The sequence below is a fragment of the Budorcas taxicolor genome, chromosome 16, assembly GCF_023091745.1.
Source record: "Budorcas taxicolor isolate Tak-1 chromosome 16, Takin1.1, whole genome shotgun sequence".
Lineage (NCBI taxonomy): Eukaryota > Metazoa > Chordata > Mammalia > Artiodactyla > Bovidae > Budorcas > Budorcas taxicolor.
The window spans coordinates 63512771-63530894 of record NC_068925.1 but is presented as its reverse complement, the minus strand read 5'-3'; the positions used below and the strand labels follow the sequence as shown (position 1 = coordinate 63530894).

General features: G+C 46.2%; 1 protein-coding gene across 1 annotated transcript in view; it reads right to left on the bottom strand.

Annotated features, from left to right (window-relative positions):
* Positions 1-17913, bottom strand: part of CACNA1E (calcium voltage-gated channel subunit alpha1 E) — a 332597-nt gene extending 314684 nt beyond the window's left edge. The window contains exon 1 of the mRNA XM_052653512.1: positions 17648-17913. Coding sequence (XP_052509472.1) covers positions 17648-17913 — 266 coding nt within the window. The remainder of the gene's footprint in view (positions 1-17647) is intronic.
* Positions 17914-18124: the final 211 nt, after the last annotated feature.

The following is an 18124-nucleotide window of genomic DNA, read 5'->3' as shown; positions in this document are numbered from 1 at the left end:
AACAAATGAGGAAACTAGAAACCCGGGGGCACCTCAGTGAGAAACGCAAAGTGCCTTAGAGCTCTGTTAGCTAATCCCACACACTCATTTTATAGATGTAGATACTGAAATCACAGAAGGAATACGATTTTTTCCAGAGACAGGACTAGAAACCTCTTAGGATTTCTCAAAATCTTAGGAACCTATTATCAGAGCAATCAAATAAAACTCCCTTGGCTTCCTGGCTTGAATGGAGGCTTCTAAAAGAAAGGGATCTTTTTATTGAGTTTACTTCTCCATCCCTACTTGACTGTTCTCAAGAGCGTCTCTCTTAAGGTTAGGGTCTGGATGGTGTGCTCTCTCAGGACCACTGAAGAGTCCAGAAAACACTGTGAGATAAGTACATGCTGGAGCATCCAATCTCCCATCTACTGAGACGTGATCCTTGCGCTGGGTAGAAGCTCAGTGCCTGTTAACTACTACCATTTCATAACATTCTCAAGCAACATTTTGGGAGAAGGAAATATTAGCCATTGTTCTGAATCACTGCCTCCCATTCCCATAATCCATTCTCATGGATTGCCTCCCAATCCCATTCACGGATTCAACTGGATCCGTGCTAGTTGGCTTCTCTTGAATTTTCCTTCTCTGTTCCATTCCTCCTTTTTCTTAATTAAGTCCTTTCTTATTAATCATGATTCCTGCCTTCGATGCCTCAACCTAGAGAAGCACTAAGAATAGGAAATGGCAACCCACTCCAGTATTTTTCCCTAGAGAATTCCACGGACAGAGGAGCCTGGTGGGCTACAGTCCATGGGGTCGCAAAAAGTCGGACACAACTGAGCGACTGATGCTAACTAAAAACAGGAGGAAAACATCCCAGAAAGACGACTAAGGGATAGAAGGATGATGAGTAGACAAAGACTGAGGAAAGCACAGAGGAACTGTGATGAACAAAGTCCTGAACCGAGAGTCAGGAGCACCAGATTCCAGCCCGGCCTCTGCCACTTACAGAGAGACCAGCAGCAAGTCACTTACCCTCTCTGACCCTCAGCTTTCTTACAGATAAATGAGGCTTGATGCAAATTTCTCTTAGGTCCCTGTAACTCTAATATCCTATTAGTCTGTGGTGCTAATAGCTAACATGATGGGAAGGGAAGTGAGACAGAAAGGAGGCGCCTCCATTATTACAATGGAGAGAAGCCACCTTTGGAGAAGCTACGAACATCCAACAATAACAACCAAAGCAGAGTCCTGGCGCACCTAGGCAAGTGTCTACAGCGGAAACATTTCTAAACTTTCAATAACAGAAGCTCGGTGACAATTGGCTAGAAATACCTCCACGAGATAGTTAATGAAAAGTCAGAATCCTCAAAATGGGGGCCCGGGGGCGAACTTAAGGCTGCTTTTCCATAAACCTACCGGAAGCCTTTCCTACATTCTCTACTGAGATAGTAAAGTGGTTCCTGCAGCCCCTCTGTCCCTACAACCCCCATTTTCCTCAACTAGCCAACAAAGCCAGAAGCATTCAGTAAAAGATGAAATTCCAGAAAAAAAAGTCATAAAAGTTGCTTCCTCCCACTATCACTCACACTATGGGTGCCCTGGAAAAGGGAGGGCTGAGAATAGACTTTTTGAGAGCTGGAAAACAGAAAATGGACTTTCTATGCTAATATTAAAAAGAAAAGGAGAATTGACACTTCCAAATCAAAAGTCCCTGCAGAATGATGAAGAGAGTCTGACAATGGAGCTTTTGGTGAAGACAGGAGACAAAAATAGCAAAGAGCCCCAATTCCAATTGACGTTTGCATTCCAATGACACAGGGCAAATTGTCACAGACCCATTTCGTGGTGCTGGGGAAGAGATCTTTGCTCTTTTCCCATCCACAGATTCCTTACTCCTCCATTGATTAAGCCTCATACCCAGCAGGTGCTACTGATGCAGGCAAGCAGTTCAGGGTCATCCTAAAAGGATGCTCTGTTAGAGAAGAATTCTTGCTACTCTTCTGGTCTGATCCGAGGCAGTGTAGTACAGTGGAAAGAGAAGAGTCAATGGAGTTGGCCAGACCACGTCTTCCTGTGACCCTGGGCTAATCATCTGTCAGAAGAGACAATAACATCTATTTCCCTCAGGACTGGGTAAAGTGACGGATGTCTCTAACGCACACTGTAGAGCGCTGGCCATACAATAAGTATTTATTAAAGGTTAGTTTCCTCTGAGGGGTTTCCCCAGTGGCTCAGCAGTAAAGAATCCACCTGCAATGCAGGAGATGTGGGTTCAATCCCTGGGCTGGGAAGATCCCTTGGAGAAGGAAATGGCAACCCACTCTAGTATTCTTGCCTGGAAAATTCCATGGACAGAGGAGCCTGGTGGGCTACAGTTTATGGGGTCGCAAAGAGTCCGACATGATTTAGCAACTAAAATGATAAAATACTTTCCTCTCAACATTGCCAGGGATATAAACTGAGGCATGGAAAACTCTCCAGGCCCAGATCATGGTCCCCACAGTGTTCTGGTGAATGATACAAAAATAAGTACATGAAAATAAAAAGAAATGAAGGTTAAGAGGAGAGAAAGAGACGGTACACTTCACAGCTGTTCTGAAGCCAGTCTCCTTCGTGGTGGAAGTGTGGACAGCTGTCGGACCATCCTCGTTTCCTAGAATCTGTTCCTTCGCTTGGCTCCTCTGAGCCTGCCTGCTGATGTTTGTGACATACGTGAGCTCAGTCTTTCTGAGCCTGTACATTCAGGAGTGGGAATTTGTTAGTTACTCTCTAATCATCACCAGGGAAAGAGGTTACCCAGAGAAGAAGGAACATCTTTATCCATAAAACTCTGAGGGAGGAAGGGCAGATGGCAACTTCAAAAATAAATAAATACATACATAACAATCTATGAGAAAGGAGAAGTAGGTTGCCAAAATGCCCAGATCCTCTGAATTTACATGGGCCCATATTCCGCAGAACTGCCCCCTCCTGATGTTACCACATCCGCCTACTTGCCCCACCTCCAGACAAGCCCACGCCCTTCAACTGCTCTCGTATCAACAGACCAGGAGAACACATGCATCCTTGTACATCCATATGGCTCAGCTATCTCATAAATACAAACTCTCTTGCAAACACAATCCAAAGTTAGCAGAAAGAAGAGGCAGTTCCTTTCACTTTTTTTAAGCCCACTCCCTAATTTCCTTTGAGTCTTCTGCCTGGCTTCCAGACACCCTACATCCGAGTTCTCCATTCACGTTCACATCTGTACCCAGTTCCTGCAGGTAAAATGCCCTCTGGTATCCTGGCTGGATGACCTTCCCCAGGCTCATTAGGCAAACGGCCATGGGCTTCAAGGGATGTAGGTTCCCCCTCCCTGTCACATCCCTCTTGCCCTTTCAGAAGCTTCCTCCAGAGTTCATGGAATCCAATCCTGACTCCCTTTTCCAACAGAACAAAGATGGAGACCCTACATACTCAGAAGCCCAAAAAAAGATGAAGAGGAGGCAGCTAAAAGACCCAGAATCCCTGAGAAGAAAACCTGTCCAGAGGCCAAGCCGGGGACCTAGGACAGACCCTTCCACATGCCTTCAATCAGGCCACCTGAAACCTGCAACTACCATTTCTGTGCAAAAACAAAACAGAGTGCCTTGGTCTAAGGCTGATGGTTTTCATCAAAAGTTTGCTAGGAAAATTCTGCAATGTTATTGCTCCTAAAGATATTGTTCTCTGAGTTGTAAATCCAAACATGTCCTCAGAGATAATGTTGGTATAAAATTGGCATTACAGATGCATGAAAAAAGGCAGGTTTGGATGTAGGTGTTTTTTAATGCAACATTAAAAATGTAAACCCAATAACTCTGAGAAGAAAAACAAAAAGGGCAGGTGGGCAGACCACCTCACTGAGGTGGTTGAGAGCACGGACTCTGATCCAGGCCTCCAGCTCTTGCATACTGTGTAAACTTGGGCAGATGAGTTAACCTCTCCATGTAATCCTCCCAACTGTGAAATGCAGAAAACAAGCATGCATATCTCTGTAGGACTATCACGGGGAATAAATGCAGTAATCCATGGGACACCCTTAGCACAAGAATCTGGCACATAGTAAATACTCAATAAAATGTTAGCAGTAGTCGTACTGTTAGTCGTTCAGTCGTGTCCTAGTCTTTGTGACCCCATGGGCTATAGCCTGCCAGGGTCCTCTGTCCATGGGATTCTCCAGGCAAGAATAATGGAGTGGGTTGCCATTCATTCTCCAGAGGATCTTCCCAACACAGGGATTAAACCTGGGTCTCCTGCATTGCAGGCAGATTCCTTAGGGTCCGAGCTACAGGCAAGTCCCTAATATCTAACATCTTTACAAAGACTTTGCCACATATTAGCTGATGTTAGTCTTACAACAGTCTTGGAAGGGAGTCAAAGCAGGGCAGGTGACCTATACCTCACACGTGAAGACACTGAGGCTCAGCGAGGTTACAAAACCAACATGAGGCCACATAAACATCTGGCAGTGCTGTGGTTAGAGAGCTAACAAGTCAGTAGAAAGCAAATGGTCTTGTTAGAAGGGGAAAATTGACCTGGAGAAATTTAATGGTGATTCATCTGAAATTAACCAGACACTAACAACTAAGATGTATTCATGGCTTACTATGTGCCAGACATTATTCTTAAGTTTTACATGTGTTATCTCATCTGATCGTCACAAAAATCCTATAAGATACAGACTGTGGGTAAAATTTCTATTATTTCCATTTTATGGTTGAGGATTCTAAGCATAGCAAGGTCAAGTAACTCCCCGAGGCACACAACTAGAAGTGGTGAAGGTGGCATCAAGACTTAAAGGCCATGTTTTTAACTGACACACTAACGCTTCCAGGCAGAGACTGGTAAATCCTAACCTCTAAGGTGAAGCTTTCCTCAACTGGGCAGTGGACTAGCTGATGTCTAATATCACTTCAACTCCTGTGATTCTAGACTTCAAACCTTCTACTGTCTAGTAAAGAAATAAAATGCTATCTAAGTGAGTCTCTGAAAATAATACCCAGTATGGACCTCGGAGAAAGCAAGATGTTATTTCCTAGCCTAATACAGGTACGGTGATTTAGATGCTAAGTTGTGTCCGATTCTTTGTGACCCCATGGGCTGTAGCCCTCCAGGCTCCTCTGTCCATGGGATTTCCCCAGCAAGAATACTGGAGTGGGTTGCTATGTCCTTCTCCAGGGGATCTTTCTGACCCAGGGATTGAACCCAGAACTCCTGCATTACAGGCAGATTCTTTGCACAGGCATGAAATAGGTATAGAAGTGTGTATGGATTTCAGCAAAGCCTATGACAAGGATATGACAAGGATATCTTGCCCAATATCCTTACAGATGAGATAGAGGGCTATTAGCTGGTTAAAGTTCAGAAAATGTGAGAAAAGCTGAACAGTCGATGAACACTGACCAATGTACTGGTGGTAAGCAGAAGGGAGGGTCCCAATTCTAACCATATTTCCATCAATTACTTGAATGAAAGGATAAAGCATATGCCCATCCCGTCTGCAGTTGACATAGCGCTCACATTAAGAGTGCTCACTATCCTGAAAAGGGTCTAGAAACAATGTGTAATGAAAACCACTTAAGCTTTGGATTCAGACCACCAGGGTTCAAGTTCACTGGTGACGATGTTGGGCAACTGACTTAATCTTCTTTAGCCTGTTTTCCTATATATAAAATGTGGATAACAACATGTATGGGGTGTGAAGTTCATGGATGCTCACAGAATGTTAGTTCCCTGTCCCCACTTTAAAAGGATCTCTACAGGATGGACTGTTAGACTAAAAGCAAGGAGATAAAATGAAATAAACACAGAGTCCTGAATTTACATTCAAAAATTAAACTGAATGAGAACAGTGTGAGGGAAAATTAACTCTGCCATCAACTCATAGCAAAAGATCCAAGGTTTTCAGTTGACTACAACCTCAAATCATCAGAGTTAGAATGCAATTTCTTCACAAAAAGAAACCTTTAAAAATTATTTTAATTCAAATAAACATGTTTAATGCCAATGTTAATAAGCACTGTTCTATGTCCTGGTAATGTAAAACTTAAACATAATGAGCTCTCACTTACAGGGATTTAAAACCAATACTGAAACTATGGGGTAAGTACTACAATAAAGTAATAAACCAGGTATCATCTGGGAGCCAGGAGGAGGGAGTTGGTCTTACTCTGCTGAGAGAAATCAAAGAAGGCTTCCTGGAGGAAATGACCTCAAGTACAGTCTTAAAGCCGAGCAGTCAGGGGGAGAGAGAGAAGACATTCTAGGCATAGAGAGCAGCAAGGGCATGAGCACAGAGGCCTGGGAAAGGATCCCTTCAGGCAGCCTGTTGACACAGAGGCAGAGAAGGGCATTATGGCAGCTGAGACAGCTTGGTGCCATGCGCTGAGTGGATCACAAGAAGGCCTTTGCACCAAGCTAGGGAAACCTTGTCCAGTTACAAAGCGAACAACAGACAGATCCCAGGTAGCAACTCAGCCTTTCTGACTCTATGTACCCTCTGCTGCCCCATACTGTGGCTACTAGCCGCATGTGGCTATTTAAATTTGAATTAATTCAAATGAAATAAAATTTAACACTTGGTCACGACAGCCACATGCTCAGAAGTGCTCAGAAGCCACATGTGGCTAGCAGCTACAGCCTTAGACTGCACAGATAGAAACATAACCATCATCACAGAAAGTTCTAGCCAACAGCACTGCTCAGCGCTATAGCACTATGTTCACAGCACAAGTGAACAAGGAGATTTGGGTCCGTGTTGCTTTATGGAACAGAAAAGGAGGGGAAAATAACTAACAGGTGGAAACTATAAGGACAAGTATTTCGACTTGCTATCCTTTAAGTTTTCTGATAACGGGAGAGCACTCTGACACTGGAAGCCTGATGGTGATCTATCAGGGAGACACAGCAAGAGTTCCTATACTACCCTAGTGCTCACTGGTTAGAATGCACACATTTCATCATGGCAGCGTGCTGATGTACTTGCACCAACATAGATCTGTAGTTCTTCCCTGTGGAGTTCCAGTCATACTTGTATCTATAGGCTAAGATGGCCCAGGATCCCAACATCCCAGAGTGTGGAAATTTTCTAGCATAGTCAGCATTTTTAAATTGTGATCCACAGACCACCCCCCCCCCACTCCCAAATGAAATGTAAGCAAAACTGTATTACATTTTGGAAATAAGGGGCCACAGGGTCACTTAAAATGCAATAGGATTTGTGATTTCAACATAGAAAGCAAGAAAACAGTGTACCAGAGGGATATAACTGTCCCCATACTCCAGGAACAATCATCTGGATGTCATCTAGACAGTCATTCTGGTCAATCTAAGTTCCAACTCTAAAGTTCCATAACCTTAAGCATCTAAAGACCATCACCCTGCAATAAATAGTTTCAGGCCAAACATCCTCTGATCTTGATCAAGCAGAAATGAGACAGGAGTATAACAGAGCACAGAACAGTCCAAGGTACAAAAGTTAGGTGAGTCAGTCCACTTGAGAAAAGTATCACCTGCCAACTTCTTGTGTTGTGCTAAGTCGCTTCAGTCATGTCTGACTGTTTGCTGCACTATGGACTAGAGCCCACCAGGGTCCTCTGTCCTTAGGATTATCCTGGCAAGAACACTGAAATGGGTTGCCATGCCTTCCTCCAGGGAATATTCCTGACCCAGGGATCAATCCCTTGTCTCTCAGGTCTCCTGCACTGGCAGGTGGGTTCTTTACCACTAGTGCCACCTCTTGCTGAGATGCTTATTAGAGACTCTCTTGGAAATTTGGGGGGTTCATTTTCAATGTAAGCCCACAGAACCAAGCACATCCAGTTAGATGCAATACCAGCTTGTCAGCTGGAAAACTCGCCCAGTAAATCTAAAGCCTACTGAGACAACAATCCATTTAAAAAATAATGACTTTGTTCTAACTACCATCTGACATCACGACAATTGTACGAGGATTCATCTCTAGGTCCCACAGCATTGCTAGAATAAAAAGGACTCATTTTTAGAACAATGCCAAAATTCCTCTGTTATCCGGTATAACTGGAGAAGAAGGTTTTAATTTAATGGAAAAAAAAAGTGATAATGAGCCACTTTATATAATCAATATGGATTATATATTTGCAAAAGCTCCGAATACAATAAAGTACACACACCATTCAAACCATTTTGAACATAATGTAATGAATGCTTTGTTGATCATATTCAGAAAGCACCACAGCATTCTGTGGTACCTAGGACCATCAGTACAAATCTCAGTTGTTATTAAACCATAGATCTCTGGGTGCCAATTAATAAAGAGTTCTGTACAAGCAAATGCCAGATAACAACAGACACAGTGTACTTTTTGCACAGCCTGTGGTGAATGTTTCAGAAACTAGAGCGACCCTGACCAACCTTCTGAATTAAGTAAAACTACCTTTTACAACCTCCAACTTCCCATGTAATGACCTTCCAATCCCCTGCCAGCTATCCAGTGCCCTGACCACCTCCTACCATCCTCCTCTCCCCCTACTCAGGCTACACCGGGTCACTAATAGGCACTTCAGTTATGCTTGTGTTTAATCAACAGTAACTGATGAATTCGATCATTCACCAACAGATTACTGAATGCTCACTGAGTGCCAACATTGTGCTAGGTGCTGGAATTAAATGGGACATGTCCTTTGACTGTTCTCAGAAGAGACTGCTCTCAATCATAAGTCCAGAAAGAAGAACTGACTAAGCTGATAATATCATATACTAGCTTACTATGTCCCTGCTCCCAAGATTATCTGCATTTTGGCAAAGAAAGTCTCAAAGACTCATGACCCGAACCCAAAAGAACCCCTGTTAACAACAAGGCTTCGCTGTTACATGAGACAGAGATTTTCGACGAGTGATTTGTAAGACTAGTCTTCTCTAAAGGCATCGCCAGGCATAGCAGTTGTTCTGAAAGTACGGTTCCAAAGCCAGCAGTATCAGTGTTACCTGAAAGCTTGCAACAAATGCAAATGTTTAGTTTCTGGAGGGAATCGGAAACTCCAGGACTGAGATCCAGTCATCTGTATTTTAACAAGCTCTTCAGGAAACTCTCAGACACAGTGAAGTTTGAAGACCAACGGTGGAGACGAAACTGACAGACTGCATACGTATGACTTCCACACAAAGAGGCTAAATGAGGAATTAGCCTTGATGCTGACAGGAATCACCTGCTGAAAAGAAACATCCCTGATGGAGCTGGAGTGAGACAGTTTCCAATAGCACACAGCTGGAAATGGCCAAGACGTCAATGACTGACTGCTGAAAATCCATTTCATGCTTTTTGACTCTGACCAGCCCCATGAGACAATGGTGTGGAAACTGACAAAGAGGCACAGAAAGTTTGAAACACTTCCAACCTAAAACTGAGCTGAAGGCTGGGAAAGACTTGAGAACAGGAACTTCCTCCTCTCGCTGGTTTGCAGAGGCTCTTCTCTGGGTCCCAGAGGCCACTAAGAGCCCCTTGTGTCTTGGCTACGGAAATGACACCTGAGTCTAATCACGGATAAACCTCATCAACCACAGCACTTCTCCCCTCTAACCTGTTACCTACTGTTTGGTCACATCTTTTTCATCTCCCCCAAATGGGAGGAGGAAAAAAAAAAAAAAAAGTGACATCCCACCCCACTGCCACCGTCTGGCTTTATTGATATAAGCCTTCACAAAGCCAGTGCATACATCTGAGACAGGCTTTCCAAATTCTCCAGCGATTTGGAGAAACAGATGCAGCAAAAATGCAGCAGGACCAAATGCAGCCAAAAAAAGCCTCAAAATTATGCAGAGTTGCAACAGCAATTCAAATCAACTACCCACAGGCAAAAAGACCATACTTGGCACAGGAGGGCCCCGCCCTGAAGCCACTCACTTCTTCTGGACCACAGGAGCCTAGAGCTGAAGCCTAGCCTGGAGTTACATCCTCAACCCCTGCCCACCTGCCTCTGGGATGAAATGCTTTACGAATGCATCCATTGGAGGCCTTTAAAAAAGTCCAAAAAGGCTGAGAGTGGAACTGTTCAGTCCAACAAACTTAGAACTCAAAATTCCAACACAAGAAGAAGTCCCTAAGGGGTAAACTACTGCAGTGCCAGGGACAGGGTCGAGGGTGGACTGGATACAGACACTTTTAAAGTCATTTAGCGCTGTGCTCCTTAATCTGGCCCATTTCTGCCTCTTAAGGATATACCTTCTGGCTGCTCCTTGGTTTCCAGAGATGGGGACATAGGGGCTCATAAATAGGGTTCAAAGATGTAGGGAATAGAAAATTCAGTAAACATTCTGTGTGTGTGTGTGTGTGCATGCACACACTCAGTCACTCAGTTGTGTCTGACTCTTGTGACCCCATGGATTATAACCTGCCAGACTCCTCTGTCCATGGAATTTTCCAGGCAAGAATACTGGAGTGGGTTGCCTGCCATTTCCTACTTCAGGGACTCTTCCGAACCCAGGAATCAAACCAGTATCTCTTGCGCTTCCTGCTTCGGCAGGCAGCTTCTTTACCACTGCACCAACTGGGAAGCCCCAAACATTCTTTGGGTGCTCAGCACTCAAAAATGCACCATAGACAGCACTCTGAAGTAAGCTTAACACGTAAGAGACCACTCGGTTGGAGGAGCCTAAACACTTTGTGCTATACTTTCTGTCCTTAATTAAGGATGATGCAGACAACAAGGCTGATGACACCCCCACCCCCACCCTGCACTCCACCAGCCCTCTCTGTGTAGGTTTGGAATGTTTGCAAGGAGAAGCCTTGATAGAGGTCCCTGGCATTTTTATCCCTCTTCGAAAAAGATTGCTTTAGAAGCCATGTACTGACGGGAGCGGAGGGGAGCACGATACACTAATTTCAGTGTCTGCTCCCCACTCCAATCCTATATGAATCCACACCGGAATTTGAAAAGAAGCAGCTACAGAAGCTTGCTTCTTAGCTCAGTGGCTCAGCATTTATCAGTGTGAAGACCCAGAAGGATGAGAGGATTCAGAGTGACTAGTGCTTGGGGACATAAATATCTTCTCGTTAACCACATTCTCTGAATACAGGAGGGGAATGGCTGCATACTGATGGGGCACCCCAGTGAAACAGGACTGGAGAGGAGGTGATCATTACAAAAACTGCAAGAAAAAACCTATTTAAAGAGATATTCCCCCCAGTTACCTTTCTCACATGCCCCAGTCCCACTGCAAAAATACAGAATACTTAGAGGGAAAAGCTGATTTATGAAGCTGGCCCTCTGGAAGGGATCTTGCTCATAACCAAGAGGAAGACAAATAACCTTCCTTTTCTAAAAAGCCTAGGAAAAACCCACACATATAATGAATTATTCACAAAGGCTGAACCTAAAAATGAGAGGGAGAAATATAGAAAGATGAAAAGGGCGGAGGACTGGGCAGAAAGAGAAAGTGAAGAAAAGGACCTGGTCTCTCTCTCCTTGACTAAAAGGGTATTAATTACAGTCACGTGTGAGTTTGCCCTTTCATGTCTTCGTGGTCAGTGATAAACAAAATTAGATCAGCACAGTTGCCTCTGATGGGCTGGACCACATGGCTGGGCTTGAGGAGCTGCAGTTTCCCAGGTAGCCCTGCAGATGACAAGAGGGAGGCTCCTGATGAGCTGATGGAACACACAGAGCCAAAGAGTCTGCGAGAGTTCTGAGAGTTTAGCACATCATGACTGCATTTTATTTCAACCAAGAATATGAAGATGGAAAGAAACCAGATGTTCCTATAAAGAGAATAAAATGCAGTAGAGTTTGAGGGGAAGAGAAAAAAAACACCTACATTTTTTACAGCAGCAGCTAAAAAGAGATAAGCAATTTTGGCTCCAGCTACTAATCCCAGAGTCTGGATCTTTCAGAAGAAGATAAAAAAGAAGGCCTGTTCTCCTTTTTTCCTCCTCCTCCTCTAATTCATCGGGTGCACCGCACCCAGCACAGGGGAAGCAAGTGGAGGAAAGTGGGGAAATGACATGCAGAACAACAGACAAAACCATCACAGCCAGGATATTTCTGTCTCCATCTTCAAGTTATTTCATTTCTGTCAAACTCCTTCACTCCAGCTTGCTTTCCAGGCTACCTCCCAACTACAAATAGTCCCCTCGACAAGTTCCAGCCTAGTTTCCAGAGGAAGTATTTCTCACACCTTACTTCAAGAGCAAAGTCACGGGGCAATGTGGAGATGGTCCTCGGAGCTTCAGCAAATGAAGACCTTTATCCCGTAGCCCCAGTGCCAATTACAGTCGCTGTCTGTTTCACTGCCTCCTTGTCCAGGTACACAGAAGATGTGAAGGCTCTCCGCATTATCTGGTCATAGCCTACAATTACAGACTCTGTTCTTGTTAACTACCAGCCTCTGCCCTAATCAAGGTGATCTGACTCATGAGCCACTGGAGTTACATCCAACTTGAAATTCTTGCCAGGATTACAGTCTACTATCTTTCAAGGCACAATATATTTATGTGCAACAAAGCAGGAGAAAGGTATATGCCATAATGGGAGACTGGGGAACTAAAGCTCTCAGTAATCTTCACCAAAATCCTCCAAAAATAATGGACAATTGACAGTGGGAAATTCTCCATAATACAGCACATAATCTCTGACTCAAAGCCAGAGTCCTTTGGGGCTATAATGAAGTTCCCTACAATAAGAAATCATGAGTCAATATCTGCAGGTTCATTACAATGAGCTTCATTTGCTCAGCGGCTAACAACACATTTGATCTTCCTACTTTAAACCATGTTCATTTCCACACGAAACATGTGCTCCCTGCTGAGATGACCCGCGCCATCAGTGGGGGAGGAGTACCCCACTGCTCCTCAATGACAAAGTTGACATGCCATTCCTTTCTTTCCTCTTCTAACCTAGAAAAGCGCCAATGTGTGGGGAGCATCTCACAAACCATGAGGGAGACCCTGTAGGTCTACAGGGCAACCGGCCCTGGCACAGAAAGGTTAACGCCAATAAGCCCACAACACAGTAAATGCAGGGTTACATTCAGAGCAGCCAATTCCCTGAGAAAAAGAGAACCCTTTTGTTAGATTTATTAGATGAGCAAGAAAGAAAAGAAGAATCATGTAAAATGTAACACCACATTTTAAATCAGATTAACATTTTCAAAAAGGTTATGGTATCCACTGCAGAAGAGAGTGCCATAAGAAAATAAAATTTTCTCCCCATGCAGATGTAGCTTCCAAGAAAAATGAAACATATTCAGAGTGGGCTGTTGACCTGCCACCATTTTTCATGCCAAATCTGGTTATCCTAGGCATTTTTTCTCACAAGTACAAGACCTTCCCTATTAATAACTGGATAAGGTTACCACCCTCCATCCAAATCAGAGAATCCCCCAAGTAGAAGTTACATCATTCCTTACATTTAACTTTTCAGGCCAATGTGATTAAAGACCAGTAAAATGCAGTGGTCAGAAACCACTAACACAGCACACAGAATTATACATTTTCCTCCTAGCTCTCCTCGCAGCAGGAGTAGAAGGGGACAACAAAGGATGAGATGGCTGGATGGCACCACCGATTCAACAGACATGAGTCTGAGCAAACTCCGGGAGATACTGGACAGGGAAGGGAAGGACAGGGAAGCCTGGCATACTGTAGTCCATGGGGTCACAGAGTTGGACACGACTGAGCGACTGAACAACTCCTGGTTCTCCAGTGACTTTCTCCAGCCAAAAACAGATGTATTTATCTCAGAAGGTGCACTGCATGAATAATCAAAATCCTCAAGCATGTTGCATGTGAATATGACAGTTCAAAACAGGTCTTGACATGTGTCCTGAATCTTACATTCTGTGAAATTCTGGCCCTTAAGTAGAGCACAAAAGCATTTTCCTAACAAATGGGCCATACTAATCACCTGAGGATCTTATTAAAATGCAAATTCTGATTCAGTAAATCTGTAGTGTGGCTTGGGATTCCAAACAGTTTTTAAGTGAAGCATAGCTGATTTACAATAATAGCTTCAGGTATATAACAGAGCAATTTGATATTTGTATAGATAACATGCTGTACAAAGTTATTATAAAATATGTTGCTGTTTAGTTGCTAAGTTGTATCCAACTCTTCTGCAACACTGTGGACTGTAGCCCACCAGGCTCCTTTATCCATGGGATTTCCCAGGCAAGAATACTGGAGTGGGTTGCCATTTCCTTCTCCAGGGCATCTTCCCCACCCAGGGATCTAACCCATGTCCCCGGCATTAGTAGACAGATTCTTTATCATTGAGCCACCAGGGAAGTCGTGTTATAAAATACAGACTATATTTTATGTATTTCCCTGTGTTATACATTACACCCCTGTGTCTTATTTATAACCGATAGTTTGAACCTCTCAATCCCCTTCACCTGTTTTACCCCCCGCCCCGCCCCTCTTCCCTGTGATAACCACTGGTTTCTTCTCTGCATCTGGAATTCTGAATTTTTAACAAGCCCCTAGGTGATGAGGATGATACCCCTTGCTGTCTGTGGGAGGCAAAAACCTAGAAGACTTAGGTCACCAAGAACTAAGGTCCCTCCCTTCGGTATGCTAAAATTTCTTACTGCTACTGCTACTGCTACTGCTAAGTCGCTTCAGTCGTGTCCGACTCTGTGCAACTGCATAGACAGCAGCCCACCAGGCTCCCCCGTCCCTGGGATTCTCCAGGCAAGAACACTGGAGTGGGTTGCCATCTCCTTCTCCAATGCATGAAAGTGAAAAGTGAAAGTGAAGTCGCTCAGTCATCTCTGACCCTCAGCGACCCCATGGACTGCAGCCTTCCAGGCTCCTCCGTCCATGGGATTTTCCAGGCAAGAGTATTGGAGTGGGGTGCCATTGCCTTAAGGACTCTATTAATATTTATTGGGTAATTAGGCAGTGCTCTAGGAACCTGACATATATTAATTCATTTAATTCTCCCAGTAACTCATTATCACAGTCACTTCACAGATAAGGAAACTGCGTCACAGAGAAATAAAGTAACTTTTCAAGGTCACAGGGCTGGTAAAGGAACTGACATTTGAACCCAGACAGTTGAGCTTTGCTGGAAAACCAGTGCTCAGACTCCCAGTAAGAAGAAGGAACACAATTCCGGAAAGGAATTAGAAAGAAGAGGGGTGAGACCAGGAACTTAGATGCCCTTAGAGCACACGCAGAACCCCCAGAAGTGCGATGTTTCCACATGGTCACCACCAGAGGGAATATATATTAGTCAATTACATTGTACAGCCAGGAATAAAAAGCAAACGTGGTGTATTTTAAATTTGCCAACAGGGCTCCTCTACACACCTTGGCAGATGTTCTCCGAACACTGTTACAAACAGCCTACATGCTGTAGAACCACAGCGAAACTTCCAACAATGGGATGGAAGGGACCACTGGGACGGGGCTCAGGGCCAAGGCACCGAGTAGGATGCTGAAATTAACTCCCTACTGTCTCTTTTGACTTTTTGGTGCATTGTGGCCGAAGACATGGAAAGAGCGCAGTGAAACCCACAATCACACCTTGCGCTGCTCGCAATGCCTGCTAGAAAGGCGCCGTCTTCGCAGCGGAAGAGAAAACGTGAAAAGCAACGACCTCGTGGTGTAGGCGACGGTCTTAATTTCCCAGCCCGGGAGCCTGGGCCGGGCCGGAAGTGCCCGAGGTGCTAAACCCGGAGGAACGGTGGAGCCCAGGCCGCGAGGGGAGTTACGGGGGTGCCGTCCGAGGTGCCAACGCTGGCCACGAGCACACTCTGCCACCCGCGGGGCGGCTAGGCGGCTTTGTCTACCGCCTGGCAACTGGAGGGCGCCTGTCTGGGTAAACACGCGCCTAAGAGAGGCACGCTGTAAAGCAGCACAAGGTGGGTGGGAAATTTTGGAGAATTGTAGAAGATGGGCGGGCGGGGAACCGGGTGCCTGCTGGGAAAATCTGTAGGGACCTGGCTCGCGGAGTGTTCGCAGCCAGCCGCAGCACGAAACACAATGAGAGCTGTCGCTTTGTGCAGCGGACCCGGCCGGGCGGGACTGCAGGGGCAGGACCCTTCCCCCTTGCCCGTCCCCTCTCACCCCAGATAGGTTTAACTCTGGCACCGGCTGGCCCCAGGATCACTCTGTGAGGGTGGGAGGGAGAGGGGAGTGCAGGGAGAAGGGGGGGGAGGGGTGCGAGCTGCAGCAGGAAGAGTATCTGCTTAGAGATGCTCCCCCGTTTCTAATGAGGGGTGCTCCCTAGAAGCCCCACACGCCAGCCAATCGCGGTGCAGCTGAGGCAGAGAACTAGGGAGGAAGAAAGGGAAGGCCAGAGGCTGGGGTGGGGGCAGCAGGGAGATGCCTAGGCCCCGAGGGGGGCAAGCCACGAGCTTCCAGGATACTGGAGACCCAAGGTGGCTCCAGCTGCCTCCCTGATGCACACCTGGAGGTTGGGGGTGGGAGGAGGCAGGCGAAGGAAGACAAGGAGTTGCCTCTTTTTGCAGGTGCATCCCTCCCAAGAAATCTCTCCACAAGCATCAAAGTCTCATGTCTCCAAGCCTACGCGCCCGTATATAACCACCCCCCCGACCCCCCGCCGGCTTGCTCCCTACTCATTCCCTCACCATCCAGCAGCCCCTGATTCCTAAAGATCTTGCCAGATGCCCATATTCTTAGTGAAGAACGAGGCTGTGAGATGCCTCATCAGCAGCCTGCATTGGGTGCGCTTAACTAAACCTGCCAAGGAGCTCCTTTTCTGCTCGTTCACCCTAACACTGCCACCACCAGTTCTTTGTGGAGAGCAGTTCCTGTGGAGCTAGAGAGAGACGGATTGCTTGCACACCTCTGGGCTCAGCTGATGCAGCCCTCCGCTGATGAATTCAGGCCCAGCAGGTCTGCCTGGATCCTGGGAATGGAGAAGGCACTCAGCTGGTCAAGCTTGAGGAGGCAGGAGAACCCAACCCGGACTAAAGAAAGGATGGGCCCCGAGGAGCTGCTCTGCTGTGACTGAGAAGAGCACCCGAACTCTGAGCTGTTGGGCTGTGTCATTAGAGACTGCCTCCTGGGATACACTCACTCACTCCTCTTCCAGCAGAACTTAAACTCAATCCCCAGCAGTTAGCTGGGTCCCAGGCCAAACGCTTGTGTTATTTATCCATTTGTCAATGTGTCTACAGCGTTTGGGCTCGGAGCTCTTGAAGCTTCTGAGCTGATAAATCCTCTCACCGAGCTTCGACTTTCCTCCAGGCAGACAGTCTTCCCAGCTGGTGGGGACAGGGGCAAAGGGGATGGCTTCAAGGGACGGAAGGGGGTCTGAGTATGAAAGAAAATCCTGAGATTAGAGGCAACCCATTCTATGCAGCTTGTGAAGGGACCAGGGAGCCAAGAATCCAATCAAGCCCAGCCCCAAAAGAGGCAAACACCGCAACACCATGCACCCAGGGATGCTGGAGACTTTCACGGAGGAAAAACCAGAAACCAAGTCTTACCTTGAAAAACACTAGTGCACACATCGGTTTCTACGGCACCACGCTTGCCTCTTAGATGCACCAAAGTATAGAGTGCACTTCAGCAAAGGGGCAAATCGGCACCGGGAAAGGGATGGGGGGGGGGGGGGGCAAATTCCATGCTAGCTTCCCCCCTTACCCGAAGAAATGCAAAGGGGAGAGGGGAGTAATGGTGGGCAAGAAAGGATATGGCCAATCGATGAGCTTCTTGGCGTATTTCCTGACAATGTTATCTTCTCCGAAGATGAACAGGGATCTGTTGACGGTGAAACAGTTCTGCCGGACAGGAATAGGGTTGTACAAAGCCATAGTCCGCGCCCTCTGCGCTTTCGACTGCTTGTAGGCGGCCGCCGGCCCGGAGGCCGGCACGGGGGTTCCTTGTCGGTTCCTGCTCTGGTCCGAGTCTCCATCGCCCGACCCCGGCCTGCCGACCACAGCCTCCCCGAAGCGAGCCATCCTGAAGTTTAAACAGACAGAAGACACACAAAGGTGATCGTGGCCGAACACCCGTACACAGCAACAAGCAGAAAGACACACGGAGTCTCAGAGCCGCATCCAGACGGGCACGGGGACCACCGCCTCCGGGGAGCCTCGCGAGCTCTTCGGAGAGGCGGCAGCAGCAACCCCGCCGCTGTGAACTGTTGAATCTAAATGCAACCTCTGCGAA